This window comes from Gorilla gorilla, chromosome 7, assembly GCF_029281585.2.
Source record: "Gorilla gorilla gorilla isolate KB3781 chromosome 7, NHGRI_mGorGor1-v2.1_pri, whole genome shotgun sequence".
NCBI classification, from domain to species: domain Eukaryota; kingdom Metazoa; phylum Chordata; class Mammalia; order Primates; family Hominidae; genus Gorilla; species Gorilla gorilla.
In genome coordinates this window covers 82,022,110-82,048,776 of record NC_073231.2, presented here as the reverse complement: position 1 = coordinate 82,048,776, position 26,667 = coordinate 82,022,110, and the positions used below count along the sequence as shown (strand labels likewise).

Sequence of the window (26,667 nt, the reverse complement as noted above, 5' to 3'; positions counted from 1 at the left end):
CTGATTTTTGACAAAGGAGCTAAGATCATATGATGGAACAAAGATAGTATTTTCAACAAATGGTGCTAGAACAACTGGATATCCATGTGCACAAATGTGAATATTGACACAAACCTTATACGTTTTGCAAAAACTAACTTAAAATGGATCACACTCCTAAATGTAAAATGCAAAACTATAACACTTCTATGAGATAACATAGGAGAAAATCTAGAAGATCTTGGGTTTGGCAATGACTTTTTAGATTAAAAAAACCAAAGGCACATACATGAAATAAATAATTGAGAAGATGGGCTGTATTGAAATTTAAATAATGTCTCTCTGCAGAAGATGCTTTCAAGAAAATGAAAAGACAAGTCACAGATTTTTGAGAAAATATTTGCAAAAGACAGACATTATAAAGGACTTTATCCAAAATACACAAAGAACTTTTAAAGCTCAATTATACAGTTTGACTGTGTCCCCACCCTAATCTTGTCTTGAATTGTAGTTCCCAGAATCCCCACATGTGGTGGGAGGGACCCAGTGGGAGGTAATTTAATCATGGGGGTGGCTACCCTCATGTTGTTCTTGTGATAGTGAATTCTCATGAGATCTGATGGTTTTTATAAGAGGCTTTTCTCCCTTTTGCTTGGCACTTCTTGCTGCAGCCATGTGAAGGATGTGTTTGCTCCCCTTTTGCCATGATTGTAAGTGTCCTGGCTCCCCTGCCAGCCATGCTGAACTATGAGCCAATTAAACTTTTTTTATAAATTACCCACTGGCAGGTATGTCTTTATTAGCAATGTGAGACTGAACTAACGTAGTAAATTTGTACCAGGAGTGGGAGGCTGCTGTGGAAGTGACTTTGGAACCTAAAGATGTGGAAGTGGCTTTGGAACTGGGTAACAGGCAAAGATTGGAACAGTTTGGAGGGTTCAGAAAAAGACAGGAAGATGTGGGAAATTTTGGAATGTCCTTGAGACTTGTTGAATAGCTTTGATGAAAATGTTGATAGTGATATGGACAATGAAGTTCAGGCTAAGGTGGTCTCAGATGGAGATGAGAAGCTTCTTGGGAACTGCAATAAAACTAATTCTTGCTATGCTTCAGCAAGAGACTGGCAGCATTTTGCTCCTGCCCTAGAGATCTGTGGAACTTTGAACTTGAGAGAGATAATTTAGAGTATCTGGCAGAAAAAATTTCTAAGCAGCAAAGCATTCAAGATGTGACTTTTTAAAATTTATTCACAAAGATATTGTTTGGAATTGGAACTTATGTTTAAAAGGGAAACAGAGCATAAAAGTTTGGAAAATTCACAGGCTGATGATGTGATAGAGAAGAAAAAAAAACCATTTTCTGAGGAGAAAGAGAAATTCAAGCTATCTCCAGAAATTTGCATAAGTAATGAGGAGCCAATGTTAATCACCAAGACAATGGGGAATATATCTCCAGGGCACGTCAGAAGGGCAGCCCTTCCCATCACAGACCCAGAGGACTAGGAGGAAAAATGGTTTCATGGGCTGGGCCCAGGGTCTTGCTGCTTTGTGCAGTCTCAGGATTTGGTGTCCTACATCCCAACCATGGCTAAAAGGGCAGAGGCACAGCTCAGGCCATGGCTTCAAAGGGTGCAAGTCCCCCAAGCCTTGGCAGCTTCCACGTGGTGTTTAGCCTGTGGGCACACAGAAGTCAAGAATTGAGGTTTGGAACCTCTGCCTAGATTTCAGAGGATGTATTGAAATGCCCGGATGTCCAGGCAAAAGTTTGCTGCAGGCTGGCACCCTCATGGAGAACCTCTGCTAGGGAAGTGCAAAAGGGAAATGTGGGGTTGGAGCCCCTCCCAAAGAAGTCCCCACTGTGGCACTGCCTAGTGGAGCTGTGAGAAGAGGGCCACCATTCTCCTGAACCTAGAATGGTAGATCCATTGACAGCTTGCACTGTGCACCTGGAAAAGCCAGAGACCCTCATGCCAGCCCATAAAGGAAGCTGGGAGGGGTGCTGTACCCTGAAAAGCCACAGGGGCACAGTTGCCCAAGGCTGTGGGAACCCACCTCTTGCATCAGTGTGACCTGGATGTGAGATGTGGAGTCAAAGGAGATCATTTCAGAGCTTTAAGATGTGACTGCCCCAATGGATTTTGGACTTGCATGCGGCCTGTAGTGTCTTCATTTTGGCCAATTTCTCCCATTTGGAATGGATGTGTTTGTGCAATGTCTATACCCCACTGCATCTAGAAAGTAACTAACTTGCTTTTGATTTTACAGGCTTATAGGCAGAAAGAACTTACCCTGTTGGGAAAGCATGATTGTGTTTTAAAATGTGACGACATGAGATTTAGGAAGGGCCATGGGCACAATGATATGGTTTTGCTGTGTCCCCACCCAAATCTCATTTTGAATTGCAGTTCCCATAATCCCCATGTTTTGTGGGAGGGACCCAGTGGGAAGTAATTGAATCATGGAGGTGGTTACCCTCATGCTGTTCTTGTGATAGTGAGTGAGTTCTCATGAGATCTGATGGTTTTATAAGGGGTTTTTCTCCCTATTGCTTGGCACTTCTCCTTGCTGCAGCCATATGAAGAAGGACATGTTTGCTTCCCATTCTCCCATGACTGTAAGTGTCCTGAGGCCTCCCCAGCCATGCTGAACTGTGAGTCAATTAAACCTCTTACCTTTATAAATTACCCAGCATTGGGTATGTTTTTACTAGCAGTTTGAGAAGAGACTAATACACTCAACAGTAAGAAAACAAACAACCTGAATAAAAAAGAGCCAAGGACTTTAACAGACACCTTGCCAAAAAAAGATATACAGATGGCAAATATGAAAAGATGCTCCACATCATATATTATTGCTGAAATGCAAATTAAAACACCAAGGTACCACTACCTACCTATTAAATGATCAAAAATCTAGAACACTAATAACACAAAATGCTGATGAGGCTGTGGGGCAACAGGAATTCTCATTCATTATTTAATAAGCAAGATGAGTGGAATGCAAAATAGCACAGCCATTTTGGAAAATAGGTTGGTGGTTTCTTTTAAAACTAAATATGCTCTTACCATATTATCCGGCAATCACTCTCTTTAGTATTTTACCCAAAAGAGTTGCAGATTTATGTCCACATATAAACATGCACACAGATGTTTGTAGTAGCTGCACACAGATGTTTCTAGTAGATTAATTTTTAATTGCCAAAACTTGGAAGCAACTAAAATATTTTTGAATAGGTAAATGAATAAATAGTCTTTGCTACATTGGACAATGGAACAATGCTCTAAAAATATTGTCTATTAAATAAAAAGTGCTAAAAAGAAATGAGCTACCAAGCCATGAAAAAACATGAAGAAATCTAAGATATGTATTACTAGGTCAAAGAAGCCATCTGAAAAAGCTATGTACCACATGGTTTCAACTATATGACATTCTAGAAAAGATAATAGTATGGGGACAGTAAAAAGATCACCAGTTGCCAGGGTTTAAAGGGACGGGAGGGATGATTAGGTAGAACACAGAGGACTTTTAGGACAGTGAAACTACTCTGTATGATACTGTGGTGGTGGATACATGTCATTATAAATTTTTCAAACACATACCATGTACAACACCAAAGTAAACCCTAACTAATATAAAATTGAACTCCAGGTGTAATGGTGTGTCAAGGTAGGGTTATCATTTGTAACAAATGTACCACTCTGATCTGTTGATAAGGAGGGAGGCTGTGTATGTGTGTGGGCGAGGCATGTGGAAAATCTCTGTACCTTCTGCCCAATTTTGCTGTGATCCTAACAATGCTCTAAAAATATTTTATATTAAATAAAATTTAAAAAGACAAAATCTGTATTTCTTGAGAGTACATATTACAACTCAATTAAAAGGAGACAAATGACCCAATAAAATTAGGCAAAATAATTTGGACAGTTTACAGTAGATTATTTATAAATGACAATAAGAAAATGAAATGATGTTTAACATCACTAGTCATCTGGGAAAAATAATTAAAACCACATCATATATACTGCACACATATTAGAATGTCTGTAATAATACACCCCCTTCTGATAAAAATAGTGAGTTTTGTTGAGATGTAGAGCAACTGAAATTTGTGTAAATTGCTAGTTGGGTGTAAAAATATTTGAAGCATTTTAGCCATGTCTTATAAAGTTAAATATATACTTTCCTTTTGACCTAGATTTCCATCTCTGAGTATTTTTTTTCCAAAGAAATGAAAATATATATCCCCCAAAATATTTCTACATGAATGTTTAGAGCTGCTTTATTCATGGCAGCCAAATACCAGAAATAATCCAAATATCTATCATTATTTGGACAGATACATTGTGGTATTTCTAGTCATTGGAAAACTACTCAGCAATAAAAAATGAACAAAATGCTGGTAAATTTATCACCATTGGTGAATCACAAAAAAGATTATGCTGATTGAAATGAGCCAGATTCACAAGGTTATGTGATATATGATTCAGTTTCTGTAAAATTATAAAAAAATGGCAAGTAATCTTTAGTGTGAAGAAGTGGTTGACTTCAATAAGTAGGAGATATCTCTGGTCGGCAATGGAAGTGTTCTGTAACTTGATTATATGAGTAAATGCATATGGCAAAATTCATTAAACTAAACATTTTAAATGGGTGTAGTTTATTGCAATTAAGTTAGTTGAAGGGTACATGCTTTCAGATATGCAAGAATACCCTCTACTGTAAATTTATATAGCCAGAATACTTCTCCCAGAATACTTTTGTTGATTCTGTAGTTAACTCAGTGTATGATTGTGATTCAACCATGATTTGATAATTGGAGTTCTATCCTAATTTGCTAACTCTTACCAAGTAAATTCATCTTTATTAAATCTGGTATATTAGTTGCTGTTGAATTATTTCTCAACCTCATACAAATTATATTAATTAATCCAAAACCTTTTAGCACGCACACCAAGACAATCAACAAAACCTGATTTAGGCCCTGATTTGTAGCACTTGCTGAATTCCTTCCTTTAAACACTCCCACAATGGCAGATTTAAAGTGACAAATGCAACATTATTAAATGCAGAGTTGGAAAAATGTGAATGGTAGCAGATCATTATACAGTATTTCCACCAAAAATTAATAATAGACATTAATATTTTCAAGAGCATAGCTAAAATTAAAATGCAGGAAAATAAGAAATGATGTTTTCAATATTTGCTACCTTTTAAAAATATAATTTATTTCATTGTAAGTTAATGAAATTCAATTTTTATTAATGGCTTTGTTAACAACCCATTCACAAAATTTCTGAAAATTTAACAATTGGCCCTTGCAAGCCAGAACAGGGTTGGTCCAGCACACTAGGACATGTAATAATTCTAAATTAAAAATCACACAAACATAGTTTCAAAATATTTTAAAGCAAAATTTTGCTATGAGGAGAGACAGACAAATTCACAATCACTTTAAGAGTTGTTAACACATCTTTGGCAGGAAACAATAGAAAAAGCAAATGAAGGCCAGGCACAGTGGCTCACACCTGTAATCCCAGCACATTGGGAGGCCAAGATGGATGGATAGCTTGAGGTCAGGATTTTGAGACCAGCCTGACCAACATGGTGAAACCCCGTCTCTACTAAAAATACAAAAATTAGCCGGGTGTGGTGGCAGATGCCTGTAATCCCAGCTATTTGGGAGGCTGGGGCAAGAGAATTGCATGGACCTGGGAGGTGGAGGTTGTAGTGAGCCGAGATCATGCTACTGCACTCCAGCCTGGGCAACAAAGCGAGACTTTGTCTCATATGAAAAAAAAAAAAAAAAAGGAAAGAAAGAAAGAAAAAAGAAAAAGCAAATGAAAAAATCATTGAAGATACACAATATATGAACAACAAATGAAAGATGACCTAAGTAAAATATGTAAAACATTTTTTCTAAGAGCTGCTGGGAACACATTATTTTATTTATTTACTTTTTATAATTTCTACTTTTATTTTAGATTGGGTGGGGGTACATGTGCAGGGTTGTTTTCTGGGTATATTGTGTGATGCTGAGGTTTCAGGTACAATTAATCCTGTCACCCAGGCACTGAGCTTAGTACCCAATAGTTAGTTTTTTCACCCTTGCCTCCCTTCCTCACTTCCCACTCTAGTAGCCCTCAGTATGTATTGTTGCTACCTTTATGTCTATGAGTACCCAATGTTTAACTTCCATTTGTAAGTAAGAGTAAGCAGTGTTTGGTTTTCTGTTCTTGCATTAATTCACTTAGGATAACGGCGTATGGTTTTTGTTTTTAATTCTATTTATGTGATGAATCACATTTATTGATTCACATATGCTGAACCAAACTTGCATCCTACTTGATCATGGTGAATTAACTTTTTGATGTGCTGCTGGATTTGGTTTGCTGGTATTTTGTTGAGGATCTTTATGTCCATGTTCATCAGGAATATTAGCCTGTAGTTTTCTTTTTTTCATTATGTCTTTGCCAGGTTTTGTTATTAGGGTTAGGCTGACTTCATAGAATGAGTTAGGGAGGAGTTCCTCCTCCTCGATTTTTTGGAATAGTTTCAATGGAATTGGTGCCAGCTCTTCTTTGTATGTCTGGTTGAATTCAGCTGTGAATCCATCTGGTCTGGGGCTTTTTTTGGTTGGTAAGTTTTTATTATTGATTCAATTTCTGAACTCGATATTAGCCTGTTCAGGGTTTCAGTTTCTTCTTATTCAATCTTGGGAGATGGTGTGTTTCCAGGAATTTATCCATTTCCTCTGGATTTTCTAGTTCATGTGCATAGAAGTGTTAATAATAGGCTTAGTATCTTTCACATTTCTATGTGGTTGGTTATAATGTTACCTTTGTCATTTCTGATTGTGCTTATTTGGATCTTCCCTCTTTTCTTTGTTAATCTAGCTAGTGTTCCATCAATCTTGTTTATCCTTTCAAAAAACACACTTTTGGTTTTGTTGATTCTTTGTATTTTTGGGTTTCAATATCATTTCATTCTGCTCTGATTTTAGTTATTTATTTTTTTCTGCTAGCTTTGGGGTTAGTGTGTCCTTGTTTTCCTGGTTCCTCTAGGTGTGAGGTTAAAGTGTTAATTTGAGGTCTTTCTAACTTTTTGATGTAAGCATTTGCCACCATAAACTTTCCTCTTAACACCGTTTTTGCTGCATCCCAGAGATTTTGGTATGTTATGTCTGTTTTCATTTATTTCAATAAATATTTTGATTTCTGCCTTAATTTTGTTGTTTGCTCAAAAGTCATTCAGGAGCAAGTTATTTAATTTTCATGTAATTATGTGGTTTTGAGAGATGTTCTTGGCATTTATTTCTATTTTTATTTCACTATGGTCCAAGATTAGGCTTGGTGTGATTTTAATTTTTTAAAATTTATTGAGACTCACTTTATGGCCAAGCATGTGGTTGGTCTTAGAGTATGCTCTGTGTACAGATGAGAAAAATACATATTTTGTGGTTGATGGGTGGTGTGTTCTGTAGATGTCTATTAGGTCCAATTGGTCAAGACTAAAATTTCAGGCCAGAATTTCTTTGTTAATTTTCTGCCTCAGTGATCTGTCTAATACTGTCAGTGGGGATGTTGAAGTCTCCCACTATTACTTTGTGACTAAGTCTTTTGATAGGTCTAGTAGTACTTGTTTTACGAATCTGGGTGCTCCAATTTTGGGTGCATACATTTTTAGAATAGTTATATCGTCTCATTGAATTTAACCCTTCATCATTATGTAAAGTCATTCTTTGTCCTTTTTTTATTGTTGTTGGTTTAATGTCTGTTTTATCTGATATAAGAATAGAGACACTGTTCTTTTTGTTTATTTTGTGTTTGCATGATAGATATCTCTGAAACCATTTACTTTGAGTCTGTGGGTGTCATTACATGTGATAAGGGTCTCTTGAAGACAGCAGACAAATGGTTCTTGTTTTTATCCAACTTGCCAATCCGTGCCTTTTAAGAAGGGCATTTAGACCATTTAAATTCAAGGTTGATATTGATATGTGAGGTTTTGATACTATCATAAAGTTGTTAGCTGGTTGCTTTGTAGTTTCTGTTGTACATTGCTTTATAGGGTCTGTAGGTTAGGTACTTAAGTGTGTTTTTGTGGTAGCATATATCATTCTTTTGTTTCCTTGTTTAGAATTCTTTTAAGGATCTCTTGTAAGGCTGGTCTAGTGGTAATAAATTCCCTTAGCACTTGCTTATCTGGACAATATTTTATTTCTCTATTTATGAAGCTTAGTTTGGTGGGATATGAAATTCTTAGTTGAAATTTCATTAAAAATGCTGAAAATAAGCTCCCAATCTCTCCTGGCCTATAAGATATCTGCTAGGAAGTTCACTGTTAGCTGATGGGTTTCCCTTTATACATAATCTGACCCTTTTCTCTAGTTGCCTTTAAGACTTTTTCATTAGCATTGAACTTGGACAGTGCAGTGACTATGTGCATTGGGAACACATTTTTTTAACCATAATAAATATATTCAATGTGTCAATATTTTATCCCAATCACTGCCAACTAATCCTGGGTCTTGACCAAGTCGTACCTAGCCCTAGAGGTTATGAGACAACTGGGGTAAAGTTATATTTTCAAAGTAGCTAGTATTTTTAACTATGTAAATAATACACAAATATATGATAATTGTAAAAAAATCTAACATTAAAGATAAAAGTAAAATTTCCCCTCGGGACTATCACTCCCATCTATAAGGTCCTCATTGTTAACAGCTTTGTGTATATTTTTTCAGACTTTTTATTATATATATATATATATATATGTGTCTATAGAAATATGGGCTATAATTCTGTGGAGGAAGTTTTGGACAAATGATATTCTATACATTTTTTGCAAATTGCTTTTCTTACTCAACAATATGCTTCTAATATGTTTGTGTCTATACATAGAGGCTGCATAGTGTTCCAGTGGAAAAAAAAGATACACAAGTGTATGTTTACCTAGTACATTGCAACAAAGTATAAATCAATAAATAAATCAATTAACAATTTAGTTTTCTGCTAAGAAGTTCACTCAATAAACCAATTAACGTAGCCAGAATATCCTCAATATTTGCAAAGTTAAAAAAAGTATGCTTTTAAATTACCAGTGGGTAAATATATTACAATGAAAATTAGACATTATCAAAACTCAGCAATATATCTATAACTATATTTCAATGAAAATTTATAGACCTAAATGTATAAATAATAAAGATAAGAGCAAGAATTAATAAAATAAGCAATCATTATATAATAGCTAGCTTAAAGAGAAAACTTGGTTCCTTGAAAAAACTAAAAAAAAAGTTAAAAATTTTCAAGTAACACTAATGAAACCAAATAAGAAAAGGTATAAACAACCAATATCAAGACTGAAAAAGAAAAAAAAACTCAGAACCTACAGCTAGAAAGAGGACATAATAAAAAATTTTATGTTAATAAATATGAATATTCTGAGAATATGAGAAATTACTAGAATGGTAAAACAATTACTGACTCAATGAGAAACAACAAATTAGAGTGTTCTCATAATTAACAAAAGAGTTGTATCTCTATTTTAAAAACTTCTGACAACTACCACCAGCCTAGTAGATTTCTCTGATAAATTCTAATATTGAAGGAGGTAATAATCCAATTTTCTTCTTTTTTTTTTAATAAACAAGGCTCTGTGCATTTTATAACCAGTGTAAACTTGACACAAAAAAAAACCTTTGAGGAGCTTATTACAAGAAAAGAAAATTAGAGGCCAGAGTCACTCATGAACTCAGATACAGAAATTCTAAACAAATATTAGCAAGACAAATTTGGGCTTATTTTAATAATGTAAAATTGATTTTGTACTTGAATATAAATCAATATTATTCATCACAGTAAAATAAGGACAACATTTATGCTAGATCCAGGAAATAAATACAAAACTTTCTGTAAAATTATACATCCATTTTCTAGAGCAGTGTTCTTCAATGGAACTTTTCATAATTATGGAAATGTTCTTTTGTGCCATACAATACACTTTCCACTAATCATGTGTGTGTTGAGCACTCAAAATGTGGCTTATATGACTGAGTACGTGAATTATTAACTTTGTTTTATGTTAGTTAATTTAAATTTAAATAGCTACACATTGCTAGTGGTTGTCATATTTAACATTGCAGGTCTAGAATCTCTAGTTTTTCATTTCTTCCAAAGAAGTTAGGTGGAGGCATTGAGAAAACAGAAAACATTTGTGATTTTATGAACAATTTTTGAGGTTATTTAATTTTGGTTTCTACAGGTGAATAAATCTGGCTGATACGATTTGTTATAAAAGGAATAATATAAGGAAATGTTTAAAGAGAATGTTAGTTAATAAGGTATCTAATAACTGTTTTCTCTAGATTTTGGCCCCATAGGAATATCATTGAAAGTATATGAAATATAGTGACATAATACATTTCTTTTTTAAAATTTCAACTTTTAATTCAGCTACAGGAGGTACATTTGCAGGTTTGTTACATGGGCATATTGCACACAGGCGGTCAGCATAGTACTCAATAGGTGGTTTTTCAACCCCCTCCCTTTCTCCTCCCTCAAGACAATACATTTATCTTACACATTACTGAATGAGATGTTGATTTCTATAAATCTCACATAAAGAATGGGATTATGAAAAATCAGTGAATTTTAGAAAAGCTGTATACTTTGTAAAGTTATATGTCACAGTTTTATTTGGTGGTACCTAACTATATGTGATTAACTAACACTTAGCATTTTTTTACAGAATTGTACACATAAATTATGCTGTGATCCTTCAACATGTAGAATGAAAGGTAATGCGAAATGTGGTTCCGGAGATTGCTGTTCAAAAGATTGCAAGGTAAGCGGCAATTTGTATCTGACAATGGCTCAGCATCAAATGTCTTGAAATACTTGTTTCAAGGAGATGGAAAACATATCAGTAATATGTTCAGCCCTTGCCACCATATTATATCCAAGCAACCTAAGACCCACTATCATACTTAAATCTATTCAGTAATCTATCACTTCCTGTACTCTCATGTACATAATACCTTAATGCTTCTTCTCTCCGTACTCTCCTGTACATAATGCCTAATGCTTCTTCTCTCCCAGCTTGATTTTCCAGCTCAACATGTCTGTTATTGTTACAACCATTTGGTCTCTCTTATTGACACCATTTAATGAATTCGTGGTGGACAAGAGGTAGAGCAAGTTGGTGGAATAGGACTCTCCAGTGATTGTTCCCCAACAAAAACATCAATTTGAACAACTGTTCATGTATGAAAATACCTGCATAAGAGCTAAGGAAGCCAAGTGATGAAACGGCTCCGTTGTCTGGGTTATATACCCTGGTTCTTTGTCACGGTCCAGAAAGAATTCGGGACACGGACACACACGAAGAGTGGGTTTGGGAGTGGAAAGTTTAATAGACAAAGAAGAAGAAGAGAGAGAAAAAGCTTCCTCATAATGAGAAAGTGGGTCGCCAAAAAGAGGGTCTCCTGTTTGCTGCGGAAAGCAATGGGTTTTGTACAGAGGCTTGAGGAGGCAGCGATTAATTTACATAGGGCTCAGGGAATTGGTTTGACCAGGCGTGCCGTTTACATAGCACTCGAAAATACTGGCCCTCCCACCCTAGTCTTTTATTATGCAAATACAGCCTCCACCTGGCGGCGGCCATGATACCAGTACACGTGGTTTTACTTGGAGGCTGTCATGATACCCTTAAATGTGGTGACAAGGAAAAGAGGGCAGGGGACACCATATTGAATGTACCTGGCTTCCAGGTACAGCTGCCTGCATTTACATATAAAAGCTTCTAGTTTGCATGTCTATGCCTGACTTCTCAGGCTGCTTTCTGTTAAGAGAAGAAATGGTTTGGGGCTGCTTTTTATTAAAGGAAAATTCCACCAAGAGCTTTTACCCTTTCTAGCTGCCTAAAAATTATTTCTTAATAATTCCTGTATTAGTGAGAGGTCATAGTGCCTGTTTATAGCATGATAAGAAAAGATGCATTAAAGAGGGTAGGAAGGACAGTTTTACATTACCTGCATCGCCCCTCCCTGAACCCCAGGCAGCACCGCACAGCACAGCACAGCATAGCACAGCACAGCACAGCGAAAGATACTGTCTGCTTGCCAGAAAAAGAGGGAAGTGAGACTTGGACTGTACCTTTTAACCAATACCAGGTCAACCACAGTAAAACCTGGCACTGGGCAGATGCCCAAGGCCCTTGAATCTTAGCTGGTAATTATGATCTGAGCTTTCAGACCTGCCGCAGCACCAAACAGTAACCTCTAGCCCCTGCAAGATGGCCTCAAGTTTCGGCCTGCATCACCACCCACCTACTACAACAGTGTTGGGCTCCAAAAGCCCACAGTGACAAGGTGACTTCAGCAGCTGGGAGGGTTGAATTCTAGCCCAGTGTTTCAGTAACTTTAGCAGCCAAGAGATTGAAAATCAAACAGGAATCCTGGAGCTGAAAATACAATGAATGATGTTTAAAAATGCAGTAAAGAGTGTAAACAGCAGAACTGATAAAGCCAAAGAAAGAATCTGTGAAATAGGAGATAACTATTTTGAAAATATTCAGTTAGAGGAGAAAATAGAAAAAGAATGAAAAGGAATGAAGAAAACTCACAGGATTTATGGGGCACCATCAAAAAAGGTAATATATGAGCAGCTGGTGTTGAAGAAAGAATAAAAAAGATAAAGAGATACATGGTGGCCGGGTGCGGTGGCTCACGCCTGTAATCCCAGCACTTTGGGAGGCCCAGGTGGGCTGATCACAAGGTCAGGAGATCAAGACCATCCTGGCTAACATGATGAAACCCCGTCTCTACTAAAAATACAAAAAAATTAGCCGGGTGTGGTGGTGGGCACCTGTAGCCCCAGCTACTCGGGAGGCTGAGGCAGGAGAATGGTGTGAACCCGGGAGGCGGAGCTTGCAGTGAACCAAGATCGCACCTCTGCACTCCAGCCTGTGGGACAGAGTGAGACTCCATCTCAAAAAAAAAAAAAAAAAAAAAAAAAAAAGAGATAGATAGCTTATTTACAGAAATAATAGCAGAAAACTCTCCAAACCTAGAGAAAGATATAATCCAGGTACAAGAAAAGTCAAAAGTCTCCAATTAGATTCAGTCCAAATAATCAATAAATGTATATGTTCTAATTGATCCCTATCCAGCCATTCCCCTGTCTTTCCCTCTCCACAGGCTTTTCTGTTCCTCGAAACACAACAATATTGACATTAGACCAATTAATAACCATACATGGCCTCTAAGCGTTCACCAGAAAGAAAGTTTCATGTTTTTCATTTTAAGTCAAAAGCTAGAAATGATCAAGATTCCTGCAACAGGCATGTCAAAAGCTGAAATAGGTTGAAAGCCAGGACTTTGTGCTAAACAGTTAGCCAAGTTATGAATACAAAGGAAAGTTCTTGAAAGAAAGTAAAAGCACTAGCCCAGTGAACACACAAATGATAAGAAAGCAAAACAGGCTTATTGCTGATATGGAAAAAGTTTTAGTGGTTTGGATGGAAGACCCAACCAGCCACAACATTCCCTCAAGCCAAAGCCTAATCCGGAGCAAGGACCTAACTCTCTTTAATTTTATGATGGCTGAGAGAAGTGAGTAAGCTGCAGGAGAAAATTTTAAGCTAGCAGATGTTGGTTTATAAGTTTTAAGGAAAGAAGATTTTTCCATAGCATGAGTGCAAGGTGAAGCAGCAAGTGCTGATACAGAAGCTGCAGCAAGTTATCCAAAAGATCTAGCTAAGATCATTGATGCTGGTATCTACACTAAACAATGGATTTTCAGTGTAGATGAAACAGCCTTTCATTGAAAAAGGATGCTAATATAATTTGGCTATTTGTCCCTATCCAAATCTCTGTTAAATTGCAATCCCCACTGCTGGAGGTGGGGTCTGGTGGGAGGTGTTTGGATTTTAGGGGTGGATCCCTCATGGCTTGGTGCTATCTTCACAATAGTGATTAAGTTCTCATGAGATCTGATTGGTTAAAAGTGTGTGGCGTGTCTCCCTTCTCCCCCAACCAACTCCCTCTTGCTTTGGCTCCTGTGCTTGCCATGTGATGTGCCTGACCTCCTTTGCCTTCTGCCATGATTGGAAGCTTCCTGAGGCCTCCCCAGAAGAAGATGCCACTATGTTTCCTGTACAGCCTGCAGAACCATGAATCAATTAAATGTCTTTTCTTATAAAGTACTCAATCTCAGATACTACTTTATGGCAGTGGAAGAATGGCCTAATACCGATGCTTTCTAGGACTTTCATAGCTAGAGAGAATTTAATGCCTGGCTTCAAAGCTTTAGGCTGACTCTCTTGTTATGGGCTAATACAACGGGTGACTTTAACTTAAAGCCAATGATCATTTATCATTCCAAAAATCCCGTGACCCTTAAGAATTGCGCTAAATCTGCTCTGCCTGTGCTCTATGTTGGAACAACAAAGCCTGGATGACAGCATATCTGTTTACAGCATGGCTTAATGAATATGTTCAGCTCATTGTTGAGACCCAATACTCAGGAAAAAAAGATTCCTTTGAAAACATTACTGCTCACTGACAATGCAACTAGTCACCCAAGAGCTCTGATGGAGATGTATAAGCAGATTAATGTTTTCATACCTGCTTAACACAATATCCATTCTGCAGCCCATGGTCAGACAAATGATCAAGGAGTCATTTTGACTTTCAAGCCTTATTATGTAAAGACTCTAGCTGCCATAGATAGTGTCTTCTGATGGATGTGGGCAAAATTATCTAAAAATCTTCAGAAAGGATACACCATTTAAAATACCATTAAGAACATTTGCAATTCATAGATGGAGATCAAAATATCAACATTAACAAGAGTTTGGGAGAGTTGATTCAAACTTTCATGGATGACTTTGAAGGGTTCAAGATTTCAGTGGAGGAGGTAGCTGCAGATGTTATACAAATAGTAAGAGAACTAGAATTAGAGTCTGAAGATGTGACTGAATTGCTGCAATCTCCTAATAAAACTTGAATTGATGAGGAGTTGCTTCTTATGGATGAGCGAAGAAAGTGATTTCTTGAGATGGAATATATTCCTGGTGAAGGTACTGTGAACATTTTTAAAATGACAATATAGGATTTGGAATATTACGTAAACAAAGTTGATAAAGCAGTGACAACATTTGAAGGGATTGACTTCAGTGTTGACAGAAGTTTTACTGTGAGTTAAATGCTATCAAACAGCACTGCATGCTACAGAGAAATCTTTCAGGAAAGAAAGAGTCAATTGATGTGGCCAATTTCATTGTTGTCCTATTTTAAGATATTGCCACAGCCACTTCAATTGTTAACAGCCATGACCCTGATTAGTCAGCGCCATCAACACTGAAGCAAGATCCTCCAACAGCAAAAAGATTACCAGTAAACTGAAGGCTCAGATGATTGTTATCACTTTTTATCAATAAAATATTTTTTAATTAAAGTATGTATATTTTTTAGGCATAGCACTATTATACACTACAATATAGTGTGAACACAACTTATATGCACTGGGAAACCCCAAAACTTATGTGCTTGCTTTATTACAGTATTTGTTTTACTGAGGTTCTCTAGAACTGAATCCACAATACCTCTGAGGTACATCTATACATAGAAAACTCCACCAAAAAAACAAAACAAAACAAAAAAAAAAAACAACTGTTAGATTTAGTACATAAATTCAGTAAAGTTGTAGGATACAAAATGTACATACTAAAGTCAGTGGTGTTCCTATACACTAATAGTGAATTATCTCAAAAAGAAATCAAGAGAACAATCCCATTATGATAGATAAAAATAAAATACTTAAGAATAAATTTAACCAGGGAGTTAAATGATGTCTACACTGAAAACTAAAAAATATTGATGATAGAAATTGAAAACACAAATAAATGGAAAGCTATCCCCTGTTCATGGATTGGAAAAATTAATATTGTTAAAATATCTATAATACCCGAAGCAATCTACAGGTTAATTGCAATTCTTATCACAATACTAATGACACTCTTCACAGAAATAGAAAAATAATTCCTAAAGTTCAAATGAAATCAGAAAAGACCCCCAATAGCCAAAGCAATCTTGTGCAAAAAGAACAAAGCTATAGGCATCACACTACCTTACTTTGAAATATACTACACAGTTATGGTAACCAAAACAGCATGGTACTGGCATAAAACCAGATACTTAGACCAATGGAACAAAATACAGAGCCTAGAAATAATTCCACTCATTTACAGTCAACTGATTTTCTACAAAGGTGCCAAGAATACATAACTGAAGAAAGGATAGTTTCTTCAATAAATGGTGTTGGAAAAACTGGATGTCCACATACAGCAGTATGAGGTTAGATCCTTATCTCTCTCCACGTGCAAAAACAAAACCGAAATGGATTAAAGACTTAAATATAAGACTCAAAGTTGTAAAACTACTTGAAGAAAACAGGGAATAAGCTTTATGACATTGTTCTGGTCAGTTATTATTTCGGACATGACTTCAAAAACATAGACAACAAAAGCAAAAATATACAAATGGGATTACATCAAGCAGAAAAGCCTCTGCACAGCAAAGGAAACAATCAAAAACGTGAAGAGAGAATCTACAGAATGGGAGAAAATATTTGAAAACTATACATCTGAATTCAAACAACTCAATAGCAAGAAAACAACCCAATTAAAAAATGTGGAAAAGATCTGAATAGGCATTTCTCAAAAGGAGTCATATAGATGGCCAATAGGTATATTAAAAAAGTGCTCAATATTACTATCTTGAGTATCTTGTCAATCAAAACCACAATGAGCTATCACCTCACTTCTGTTGGAATGGGTATGATCAAAAGACCACAGATAACAAGTCTTGGCAAGGATATGGAGTAAAGAGCACCCCTACACACTGTTTATAGGCTTGTAAATTAGTACAGCCATTATGGAAGACAATAGGGGAGTTCCTCAAAATATTAAAAATAGAATTACCATGAGACCCAGTGATTCCTCTACTGGGTATGTATCCGAAGGAAATAAAATCTGTTTGTTGAAGAGACATTAACACTCATGTGTTTATTCCAGCACTATTCACAATAGCCAAATTATGGAATCAACCTCTGTGTCCATCAGCAGATGATTGGATAAAGACAGTGTGGTATACATACACAGTGGAATACTATTTAGCCATAAAAAGTAGGAAATTCTGTAATTTGCGGCAGTATGGTTAAACCAGGAGGATATTATCTTAAGATAAATAAGCCAGGTACAGAAAGACAAATAATGTATAATCATACTTGTATGTAGAATCTTAAAAAGTTGATCTCATAGAATTAGAGATTAGAATGGTTGTTTCAGGGAGGAAGGAATGGGGAGATGTTGGTTGAAGGATATGTAATTAAGTTAGAGAGGGGGAATAAATTCAAGATAACTATTGTATAGCATAGTTACTATAATTATGTTGTATTTTTGACAAATGCAGAGAATGGATAATAATGTTCTCACTACAAAAGAACTATATATATAGTTCACTTTAAAATATTGTGTTGTATATGGTAAATACATGTAATTTTATCTATCAACTAAAAAATTCCCAAATAATTTTTCACACCCAGCAGAGTTCACTGAAATACTCTGGGAAAATTAAACAAGCTCTGAAACAGGGTAAATGGCAGACATCCATAAGATTGGAGGGAGTGTATGCTTTTAAAATTAAGTCATTATAGGCTCTATAAGCAATTTCAGAAAAAAAATACCATTCTCAAAAAAAAAAATTGCAAGGCTTGGCATCTTTGAACTAAGAGAATGTTGTAAAAATAGAACAAAATAAAACTGAAGGTGAATAAAGTGAAGAATCATTACAGATAAACTACATTCACAATTTAAACTTAAGATAAATGCCAAACTTAGAGAATATCAGAATTCTTATGGCTCAAACTAGTTATTGACATGGAAGATAAATATAAGAAATTACAGCCAAATGTAAGGATTATAGCAGAGAGAAAAATAGAAAAAAATAGATAGCACTGAACACACAGATAGTAAGTTTTTAAAATCAATATAAAAAATCAGTGGCTTCCAGCATTCTGTTTAGCTTTTTCATATTATTCCTAAAATTACGTAGCATAACAATGTGCAGATCAAACCTTGCCAAAATAGGATGAGATAAAAGGTTGGCGTTAGAAGCAGACAGGTTTATTTACAGCTTAAAGTTATTTGTTCATTCACTAATTCAGGAAATAGTTTACTCCACACTATCTAGTGGGAGATAGTAAAGAGAATAAACATATAAGCAAACAAACACTAAACAAGATAGTTTCGGACAGTGATAAGTGATTTAAAAATAAAATAAAATAGGACGATAGAATAAAAAGTGAGGGAAGAGGGTATTTTAGCCAGAGTAAACAGGAAATGTCTTTCTGAGGGGTGACATTTGAGCTAAAAACTTAATGACAAAGAAAATAATTGGCATAGAGGCTTCAGGGAATAAATGAAGTGGTAGAGAGATCCTTATTTTGGACATGACTTCAAAACATAGACAACAAAAGCAAAAATATACAAATGGGATTACATCAACCTGAAAGGAAGATGTATACATAAAGGAAGAAAAGTGGCCTGTTTTGCTCTAATTTAATGACTAATAGAGAAATAGTGTACTGGTCCTAGTCAATGTGACTCTTCAGAATTATCCAGCCATGATTTTTTTTTTCTCGGTGTTACTGATGGAGAAACAAAAGTATGTAGCTAACAGTTATTTTCAAAGTATGGATTCTATCAAAATTGTCAACTCAAATCGTAATTAGGTAAGATGATTTAGAACCACATTCTAAAATGTTGTTGACTGTATGTTCTCACTTATAAGTGGGAGTACACATGGACACAAAGAAGGAAACAGCAGACACCAGGGCTTAGATGAGAGTGGAGGGTGTGAGGAGAATGAGGATCGAAAAACTGCTTATTGGGTAAGCAGATAAGCTTACCTGGGTGACAAAATTATCTGTGCAGCAAATCCCTGTGACACATAATTTACCCATGTAACAAACCTGCATATGTGTCCCTTGAATGTAAAAAAAAGTTGGAAAGAAAAAAAAAAGGAGATATTAAGCAAAAAAAAAATGTGGTTGACTAATCAAACAATTTTTAAATTGGTTCCTGTTTTAAAGGTGATAAAAATGATTCATTTGCATATGAATATCAGCTTCTGAATTTACCAACAGATTTGCTATAGTGTAGTGGTGGATGGTTTACCAGACAGAGTTTATGTGACTATTGAAATGGGCTCCATCATGGTTTGATGCTCAATTCTAATGCCAGATTGTTTTGAGAAGAAATGTTTCATGTGCTCTTTCCAGAGACAAATCTCCTGATAGAGCAATTACACAGGATATTTGGTAAAGCTATGGCCAGTTTGATAATTCACTACGTAAGTCCAGATAGCCTGACTGGTGAATTGTAACAAATATTTAAAGAAGGGATAATACAAAAATACTCCACAATCTTTTGCATAAAATAGAAGAGGAAGGAACCCTTCTAAATTTATTTTATGAGAACAGTATTACCTTGATACTAACGCTAGACAAAGACAAGAAAATAAAACTATAGATCAATATCCCTCATGAATATGGATGCAAAAAGTCCTTTAAAAATGGCAAACAGAATAAAGAAACATAAAAGGAAGTATCCACCATGACCAAAAAGGATTATCTCAGTAATGCAAAAGTGGTATAGTTAATGTAACACACCATACTAACATAATAAAGGACAAGAAAATACAAGATCGTCTCAAATGATGCAGAAAAGGGATATAACAAAATGTAACACCCATTATAGATTATTAACAAATTGTAAATAGAAGGGAACTTCCCCTACCTGATGCAAAGTATTTATGAAAAACCTACAGCTAACATCATACTAACCATGAAATTCTCAATGCTCTCCACCCTAAAATCAGAATGAAAGTGAGGACGCAATCTCTCAGTACTTCTACTAAACATTGTATTGGAGGTCCAAGAGAGTAAAATCAGGTAGGAATAAAAATTAAAATGGATCTAACTTGGAAGACAAAAAGTATAACTGTCTTTATTTGCAGATTACACGACCCTGTGTATGTAAAATCTTAGGAAATTTATCAAAATACCTGTTTGAATAAATAAATGAATTCAGCAAAGTCACAGGATACGCAATTGCTATGCAAAAATGAATTGCACTTCTATATACTAGCAATGGAAATTCATTCACAATAGCATAAAAATAAATACTTAGGCATATATTAAGAATACAAAATATACATGCAAACAACAAAAAATTTCTGAGAAAAATACAAAAACCTAAATAAATGCTGAGATCTTCCATGTGAATGGGTTGAAAGATGGTATTGTTAAGACAGCGATTCTCCCTTCTGTCAGGGGTCCCCAGTTTTACCCTTGGTTCAGTAAATCAGTAGGAAGACTCATGTGATTGAACATAGAATGTACTCATCACTATAATTTATTACAGAAAAAGGATACAAAGCAAAATTAGCAAAGGAAAAAGGCTCATGGGTCAAGTATGAAGGAAAGTAGTCACAGGCTTCCAAGAGTCATTTCCTAGTAGAGTCACCCATGATGGACTTAATTCCTCCAGCAATGAATTATGACAATATGTGTGAAATCTTGACTGCTGGGAACCCAGACCCTAAGGTTTTTATTAGAGGCTGGTCACATAGGCATCTTTTGCCTAGTATCTACCCAAATTCCAGACTCTTAGATGGAAATTGGTTGTTCACTATAAATAACAAGGTCTAAACAGTTCAGGCAAAGTGACTTATTAGTTAGGCAGTGGTGTGGGAACTGTAACTGAGGTGTCAGCCAAAGGCCAGCTTTCGAATATACCTTTCTAAGTATAGCAGTCTGAAGTCTGCTATGTTAACTCTTCTGTACATCTCTAAATTGATCTATGGATTTAAGACAAGCTTTGGCAAAATTCTAGTAGGCTTCTTTACAGAAATTGATGACATAATCCTAAAAATTCTGGAAATGCAAGGCACCCAGAAGTGCTAAAACAATCCTGAAGAACAAATTGATGGAGTCACCGTTTCATATTTCAAAAATTACTACAAAGCTAAAGTAATCTAGCTTAACATTGTACTGGCATAACATTAAATACATGGATAAATGGAATGGAATTGAGAGTCCAGAAATAAACTGTTATATTTATATAGTCCATTGATTCTTGACAAATGTGTCAAGACAATTTGATAGAGGAATAATAGTCTTTTCAGCAAAGGCTATTGGGACAATTCAATATCCACATACAAAAATGTAAATTTGGACCCTTTTATCATGCCATACACAAAATTTAACTCAGACAATCAACCTAACTGCAGTAGTTAAAACTATACATCCATTGGAAGAAAACATAGGAAAAAATATTCATAACCTTGGATTTGGCAGAAACTTCCAAGATAAAACATCACAAGTATAATTCATAAAAGAAATAGTTGGTAAACTGGACTTTATCAAAATTAAAAACCTTTGTGCCTCAGAAAACACTATTAAGACAATAAAAAGACAAGTCACAGAGGGGAAGAAAATATTTACAAACTGTATTTCTGATATAGTACTTGTATACAGAATCTATTAATAATGCTAACAACTCAATAATTGAAGGGAAACAATCCAATTACACATGTATGAAATATTTGAACAGGTAAAATACCTGTTCAAAGAAGATAGGCAAATATATACAAAGTTACATACAATGATATACAAAATATATAGAAATATATACAAAATAATTACATGGAATAATAAATACATGAAAAATAGTAAAGACATTGTTAGTCATTAGCAATGTGTATATTCAAACAAGATACTACAAGACACCCACTAGAATGGCTGTAATCAAATGACAGAAAATAACAAATATTGGTGAAAACATAGAGAAACAGGAACTCATAGACTGCTAGTAGGACCAAAAAATGGTGTTACTACTTTGGGAAACAGTTTGACAGTCTCTTAAGCAGTTTAACATAAGTTTACCAATTGAACGAAGGATTCTACTCCTAGGTCTACTCAAGATAAATGAAAACATGTATTTACAAAAATTTGCATATGGATGTCTATAGCAACATTATTCAATGACCAAAATCTGAAAACAACTCAAATATCTATAAACTAATTGACAAAAACTATGATATATCCATACAATGGAATACTAGAGAGCAATAAACGTTGACAGAATACTCATACATACTACAATCTCAAAAACACTACTATGCAAGAGAAGCTAAATAAAAATCCCCACCCATTTTATCATTTTATTTGTAGAAAAGGTCCCAGAATGCAAATTTATAGAGACAGTAAGTAGATTAGTGGTTACCTGGGGCCAGCCACAGGCATGGGGATTAACTATAAATGGATACCAGGGATCTTATCCTATGCTAATAGAAATGTCCTAAACTTGGGTTGTGGTGCTGGTTGCACAACTATGTAAATTTTCTTAAAATATCACCAAAGTGTGCACTTAACATAGGTGAATTTTATGGTATGTAAGTTATAAATTAAACCTCAATAAAGTTAAAAACAGAAAAGGTCACCCTGATGAAGATAAACTCCCACCTAGTGGACAAGAAACATGTTTCTCCTGAATTTAGTGATTGTGGACTCAAGAGTTGTGTTAGTTGATCATAAGTGAAAAAAATGATTTCAGCATATCTGTAGGCCATGGGAAATATTTATTAAAATCGTGACCTTGAAGGTTTTACAGTGAGAATTGTAGAACGATGGAAATGTCATCCAGTATGTCAGTGGAGCAGATGATATCTCTAAAAAGAAAAAGTAAATAAGAATATGTAGGTGTTATTGAAAATAATATCACATGGTGAGAAACAATGTGGCATAATAGAACAAAACTGAAATCAGAATGTTTGGATTTAAATTTGTGTCTATACTTTTGTCTCTCATAATGTCATATAGTTGTAAGAATATACGCACGTAGCCTTTTCAGATTGGCTTTTTTCAATTACAAACATATATTTATAGTTCATCTATGTTCTATAGCTATAGTTCATGGCTTGGTAGCTAATTGCTTTTTATAGCTGGATAATATTCAATTATATGAATGTACCAGAGTTTACGTATGTATTTATCTATTGAAAGACATTTAATTTACTTCCCAATTTTGGCAATTATAAATAAATCTGTAATAAACCTTTAAAAAATAAAAAATTCCATTACCCATCTTGTCAAGTCACATTATAGGCTCACAATTTCCTAACTTTAAAAACAGTGTTTGTTCTAATTATTTAACAGATATATATTTGGGGTGCAATGTATTTGAAAATTGTTTTTTTGAAATATGCTAATTCAGTAAGCTATTCTTTTTTATAATACATTTTATTTGAGATTGCCACAGATTTCTGGACACACACACACACACATGCACACACATGAATAAGCAAAAAATAATAGATTGACCCTGAAAAAAGCATAATTTTCAAAAAATTATAAGGGCTACTCTCATAATATACAATTAATGTGTCAGAGTTTTATTCAACTCATTAATAAGGGAACTAGAAAGAATAATAGGCCTGTTCAAGAGTAAGTAACAAAACTAGATAAATAGGATTTGGAAACAAAAGAATGTTAGCATAATATTACTATGTTCAAAACTGGTTAATATCCACAGGAAAAAAACAATAACTTATTTGGTTATCTTTTCTAAATGACAGGAATTATTTCCTACTCTATCAGACAAAAACCTAAAAGTTAATATGTAACTTCACAAAGTCTATGACAATTAATATTTCTTAGTTTCATTACTTTTTTTCTAGCCTCTATTTATTTCTGTTCTTATCTTTATTTCCTTTTTTCTACTAACTTTGGATTTTGCTTTTTCTAGTCCCTTGAGGTGTAATTACATTAGGTTGACTATTTGATATCCTTCTTCTTTTTTGATGTAGGTATTTATTGCTATAAACTTCCCCACTGGAATAATTTTTGCTGCATCTGATAAGTTTTAGTATATTGTGTGACTATTATTGCTTGTATCAAGATATTTCAAAATATTTTTAAATTTTCATTTTAAGTTCTTCTTTGATCCATTGATTGTTCAGCAGTATGTTGCTTAATTTTCATATACTTGTAAAATTTCCAAATTCCAAGTCCTGTTATTGACTTCTTGTTATATCAATGTGGTGAGAAAGATACTTGATACTATTTCAATTATTTTACATTTTCTAAGACTTACTTTGCTGCCTGACATATGATCTATCCTGGAGCATATTTCATGTGTTCTTGAGAAAAATATATATTCTGTTGCTGTTTGATAGAATGTTTTTTATGTGTATATTAGGTCCATTTGTTCTAAAGTGTAGTTTGAGTCTGATGTTTTCTTATTAATTTTCTGTGTGAATTATCTGTCTGTTGTTGAAAGTGGAATATTGAAGTCCATTACGATTATTGTATTACAGTATATCTCTTCTTTAAAATCTATTAATATTGATATATATCATACTTTATATATTATATATATTATACACACACAATTACTACTAGACCTCAGAAATGAAGTTGATGGCAACACAATGATAGTGGGGGTCTTCAATACTCCACTGAGAGCACTAGAAAGGTCCAAGACAGAAAGTCAACAAAGAAACAATGGACTTAAAGTATACCCTAGAACAAATGGACTTAACACATATTTATAGAACATTCTACCCAACGACTGCAGAATGTACATTCTGTTCATCAGCACACGGAACATACTCCAAGATAGACCATATGATAGACCACAAAACAAGTCTCAATAAAGATAAGAAAATCAAAATCATTATCAAGTACTCTCTCAGACCACAGTGCAATACAATTGGAAATCAACTTCAAAAGGAACCCTCAAAACCATGCAAATATATCAAGTTGAATAACCTGCTCCTGAATGATCATTGGGTCACCAATGAAATCAAGATGGAAATTTAAAAATTCTTTGAACTGAATGGTAATAGTACACAACCTATCAAAACCTCTGGGATACAGCAAAAGCAGTGCTAAGAGGAAAGTTCACAGCATTAAATGGCTACATCAAAAAGTCTGAAAGAGCACAAATAGGCAATCTAAGGTCACACCTCAAAAAACTCAGAAAACAAGAACAAACCAAATCCAACCCCAGCAGAAAAAGAGAAATAACAAAGATCAGAGCAGAACTAAATGAAATTGAAATAAAAAATACAAAAAATAAATGAAACAAAAAGTTGGTTCTTTGAAAAGGTAAACAAATATGATAGACCGTTAGTGAGATTAACCAAGAAGAGAAGAGAGAGGATCCAAATAACCTCAATTAGAAACAAAATAGGAGACATTACAACTGATATTACAGACATACAAAAGATAATTCAAGGCTACTATAAACACCTTTATGTGCACAAACTAGAAAACCTAGAGGAGACAGATAAATTCCTGGAAATATACAACCCTCCTAGATTAAACCAGAAAGAAATAGAAGCTCTGAACAGATCGATAATGGGTAGCAAGATTGAAACAGTAATAAAAAAATGCCAACAAAAAAAAAGTTCAGGACCACATGGATTCACAAATGAATTCTTTCAGACATTGAAAGAATTGGTGCCAATCCTACTGAAACTATTCCAAAAGATAGAGAAAGAGGGAATCCTCCCTAAATCATTCTATTAAGCCAGTATTACCCTAATACCAAAACCAGGAAAGGACATAACATAAAAAGAAAACTACAGACCAATATCACTGATGAACACAGAAGCAAAAATCCTCAACTCAATACTAGATAAATGAATTCAACAGCATATTAAAAAGATAATCTACCATGATCAAGCGGGTTTTAAACAAGGGATGCAGGGATGGTTTAACATAAAGAAGTCAACAAATGTGATACACTACATAAACACAGGTGAAAACAAAAATCATATGATCCTCAATAGATGCATAAAAGCATTTGGCAAAATCCAGCATTCTTTTATGATTAAGACCTTCAGCAAAATTGGCATAGAAGGGACATACCTAAATGGGAAAAAGTTGAAAGCGTTCCCCCCTGAGAACTGGAACAAGATAAGGATGCTCACTTTCACCACTTCTATTAAACATAGTACTGAAAGTCCTAGCCAGAGCAATCAGACGAGAAAAAAATCAAGGGGATCCAAATTGATAATGAGGAAGTCAAACCGTGGCTGTTCACCAATGATATGATCATATACCTAGAAAACCCTAGAGACTTATTAAAAAAGCTCCTGGATCTGATGAATGAATTCAATAAGTTTCTGGATACAAAATCAATGTACACAAACCAGTAGCACTGCTATCCACCAACAGCGACCAAGCTGAGAATCAAATTGAGAACTCAACCCCCTTCACAACAGCTGCAAAAAGAAACCCTTAAGAATATACCTAACCAAAGAGGTGAAAGATCTCTACAAGGAAAACTACAAAACACTGGTGAAAGAAATCATAGATGACACAAATAAATGGAAACATCCCATGCTCATGGATGGGTAGAATCAATAATATGAAAATGACCATATGGCAAAAAACAATCTATAATTTCAATGCAATTTTCATCAAAATACCATCATCGTTCTTCACAGAACTAGAAAAACAATCCTAAAATTTATAGGGAACACAAAAAGAGCCCACCTAGCCAAAGCAAGACTAAGCAAAAAGAACAAATCTGCAAGTACCACATTACCAGACTT

The 26,667-nt window shown here is 34.8% G+C and overlaps 2 protein-coding genes across 4 annotated transcripts in view; one reads left to right on the top strand and one right to left on the bottom strand.

The window, feature by feature from the left end:
• Positions 1–26,667, bottom strand: part of LOC101129912 (A disintegrin and metallopeptidase domain 3-like) — a 71,648-nt gene that overhangs the window by 15,642 nt on the left and 29,339 nt on the right. The window lies entirely within an intron of this gene.
• The window catches only part of LOC101128857 (disintegrin and metalloproteinase domain-containing protein 5), a 97,913-nt gene that overhangs the window by 61,723 nt on the left and 9,523 nt on the right, over positions 1–26,667 (top strand). The window contains exon 13 of the mRNA XM_063709325.1: positions 10,728–10,823. Within this exon, the coding sequence (XP_063565395.1) occupies positions 10,728–10,823 (96 nt within the window). The remainder of the gene's footprint in view (positions 1–10,727; positions 10,824–26,667) is intronic.